Below are 2,604 nucleotides of genomic sequence, written 5' to 3' on the forward strand. Positions count from 1 at the left end.
CGTACTCTGTCACCCTTGGCACCTGGCAGACCAGCAGCACCACGCTCTCCGGGCATACCCTGCAGACCGGGGGGCCCTTGGTTCCCGGGGGCTCCGGGAGCACCAGCATCACCCTGGGCAGGAGAGATGGAAAACATGGATTAACCAGATCCCAGCACAGCAAATCCCTCCCAGCATCAACCCCAGCCAAAGGGGGGGAAGCCAAACCCACCTCCCTTTACAACTGCACCCCAAGAGCTGAAGACAGTCACCCACCACCCCGACAGTCCCAACCTGGCACCTACCTTAGCACCATCGTTACCAGGAGCACCATTAGCACCACGAGGACCTTGGGGACCGGGGGGGCCTTGGACACCACGTTCACCAGGGAAACCTCTCTCACCCTGGAGAGGGGAGACAGGAGAGGGGCAGAGACCATCAGAGGGGTGTCAGGAACTTTGGAGTGCTGAGAACCAGCAGGGACATAGTGGGGTTCCACTTACCCTGGCACCAGCAGGACCGGGGGCACCAGCATCTCCGGGGACACCCTGTGTGGGAGGAAACAGGAGGAGTCAGAGAGGGAAGAGGTGGCACTGGGGATGGGCAGAGTGGTCCCCAGGATGTCCCCAGGAGTCCTTCAGTCCCAGTGACAGGGCTGGAGTCACCATTGCTCCCCCAGTACATGATGCACATTGCCAGGGGGTGCACTGGGAGGGACCCCGGCAGCCCCAGGACACAGCTGGGACATGGGGAAGGGACAGGGAGGGTCCCCAATTGCCCACACTCACCTGCTCACCAGGCTTGCCAGCCTCACCAGGGGGGCCAGCAGGACCAGGCAGACCCTGGGGAGGAAGAAGAGGAGCCATGAGCCACCACGGAGATGTGCAACCAAAGGGGACAAGGAAAGAGTATTGTCACCCCCATCCAGAGCAGTTTGTCCCCCTGTCAGGGAAGGGGACACCCCTCACCTGGAAGCCAGGAGCACCAGCAGGACCTTGTTCACCTCTTTCTCCAGCAGGACCCTGGGGGAGACAGAACAAGCATGGAGGGGAGCTGTGGGCTTCCAAAATCCTTCTCTGGTGGCCAAACATGGCTATGGGTGGCCACAGGCTCAGTGATACTCACGGTAGGGCCAGGAGGACCTTGGGCACCAGCTTCACCATCTTTGCCAGCAGCACCCTGTGGAAGAGGGAGAGGAGGGTGCTCAGAGCACAGCCCCAACCTGCAGCCCCCACAGGACTCTGCCCACCCCTCCCCAAACAGGGTGTGGGCCTGGACATGGTCACAGCATCCCTCAAAGGGCAGGAGAAACAGAGGCAAAGTGCCCACGGCCACATCACCTCCTGCTGTCCCTGCTCCAAAGCTGCCAGGAGCCACTGGGATGGAATCCCAAACACCTCATCCTGAGCCTTCCCTGGCAACACTCAGCCACCTCACACCCCATCCCTGCCACCCTGTGCCAAGGTGGCCCTCCCTGCCACCCCATACCATGGCAATGCTGCCTGCCACCTCACACTTGGGATGAGTGAGACACACTGGGATGTCATCCTCCCTGCCACCCCACACTGAGGGGATGCTCCCTACCACCCCATGCCCTGGATGATACTCCCTGGCACCCCATGCCCTGGCTGATGGTCCCTGTCACCTCACACTGGGATGAAACACACTGGGATGTGACTCTCCCCTGCCACCCCACACTGGGATGAAACACACTGGGATGTGACTCTCCCCTGCCACCCCACACTGGGATGAAACACACTGGGATGTGACTCTCCCCTGCCACCCCACACTGGGATGAAACACACTGGGATGTGACTCTGGCCCCAGCACATACTCACCACGGCACCAGGGGGACCAGGAGCACCTCTCTCGCCAGGTTTGCCAGGCTCACCCTAAAAACAGAGCAGGATGAGACCCATGATGACACTGGGACATACATTCACAAATCCCCTGAGCCACTTGCCCACCCATAGCCACCATCCTGGGTGGTGGCTGTGGCTGGATAGACCAGGATTGCAGCCCCCCAGGGAGGGTCCCACTCACCGCAGCACCTTTGGGACCAGGGAAACCCATCACACCAGCTTGACCTCTGGCTCCGGGGGGGCCGGGGGGGCCGGGGCGACCGTCTTGACCAGCTGGACCCTGTCAAGGGAGGAGCCACCACGCTGTTAGCTGACCCATGGCGAGCCAGGGGAGGAAGGGACATCAGCAGGGTCAACTTACAGGTGGACCAGTCTTGCCATCAGGACCAGGGCTCCCGGGGCTTCCAGTCAGACCCTGCAAGGCAGCAGGAGGTGGGTGAGAAGCTCAGGTTTCCCAGGAGATGCTCCAGAGAACCGGAGCATCCTGGAAAGCAGCTCCTCTGTCGGCGTGGAGAGCGCTGCAGCTCCCCGTGGCTGTGCCCAGGTGGGTCGTTGCTGCTGGCAGACACAGTGCCACTCTCACCTTGGCACCGGGGAGACCAGGTTCCCCAGGACGTCCAGCTTCACCAGGAGATCCTTTGGGACCGACGGGACCGGGGGAGCCGCGCTCACCGGGGGGACCCTGCGACGGGGGGAGAGGGGACAGAGGTTACCCAGCTGCAGGACAACACCCAGAGGCAGGACCAGAGAGTGTCTTGTAGGG

At 62.1% G+C, this 2,604-nt stretch overlaps 1 protein-coding gene across 1 annotated transcript in view; it reads right to left on the reverse strand.

Annotated features, from left to right (window-relative positions):
- The window catches only part of LOC103807837 (collagen alpha-1(I) chain), a gene marked incomplete at both ends in the record, with an annotated part of 11,353 nt that overhangs the window by 3,609 nt on the left and 5,140 nt on the right, over window positions 1–2,604 (reverse strand). The window contains 10 exons of the mRNA XM_009080587.1: window positions 6–113; window positions 285–383; window positions 483–527; window positions 768–821; window positions 948–1,001; window positions 1,105–1,158; window positions 1,818–1,871; window positions 2,023–2,121; window positions 2,203–2,256; window positions 2,425–2,528. Of these exons, the coding sequence (XP_009078835.1) occupies window positions 6–113; window positions 285–383; window positions 483–527; window positions 768–821; window positions 948–1,001; window positions 1,105–1,158; window positions 1,818–1,871; window positions 2,023–2,121; window positions 2,203–2,256; window positions 2,425–2,528 (725 nt within the window). The remainder of the gene's footprint in view (window positions 1–5; window positions 114–284; window positions 384–482; window positions 528–767; window positions 822–947; window positions 1,002–1,104; window positions 1,159–1,817; window positions 1,872–2,022; window positions 2,122–2,202; window positions 2,257–2,424; window positions 2,529–2,604) is intronic.

The sequence above is a fragment of the Acanthisitta chloris genome, unplaced genomic scaffold, assembly GCF_000695815.1.
Source record: "Acanthisitta chloris isolate BGI_N310 unplaced genomic scaffold, ASM69581v1 scaffold5628, whole genome shotgun sequence".
Classification (NCBI taxonomy): Eukaryota; Metazoa; Chordata; class Aves; order Passeriformes; family Acanthisittidae; genus Acanthisitta; species Acanthisitta chloris.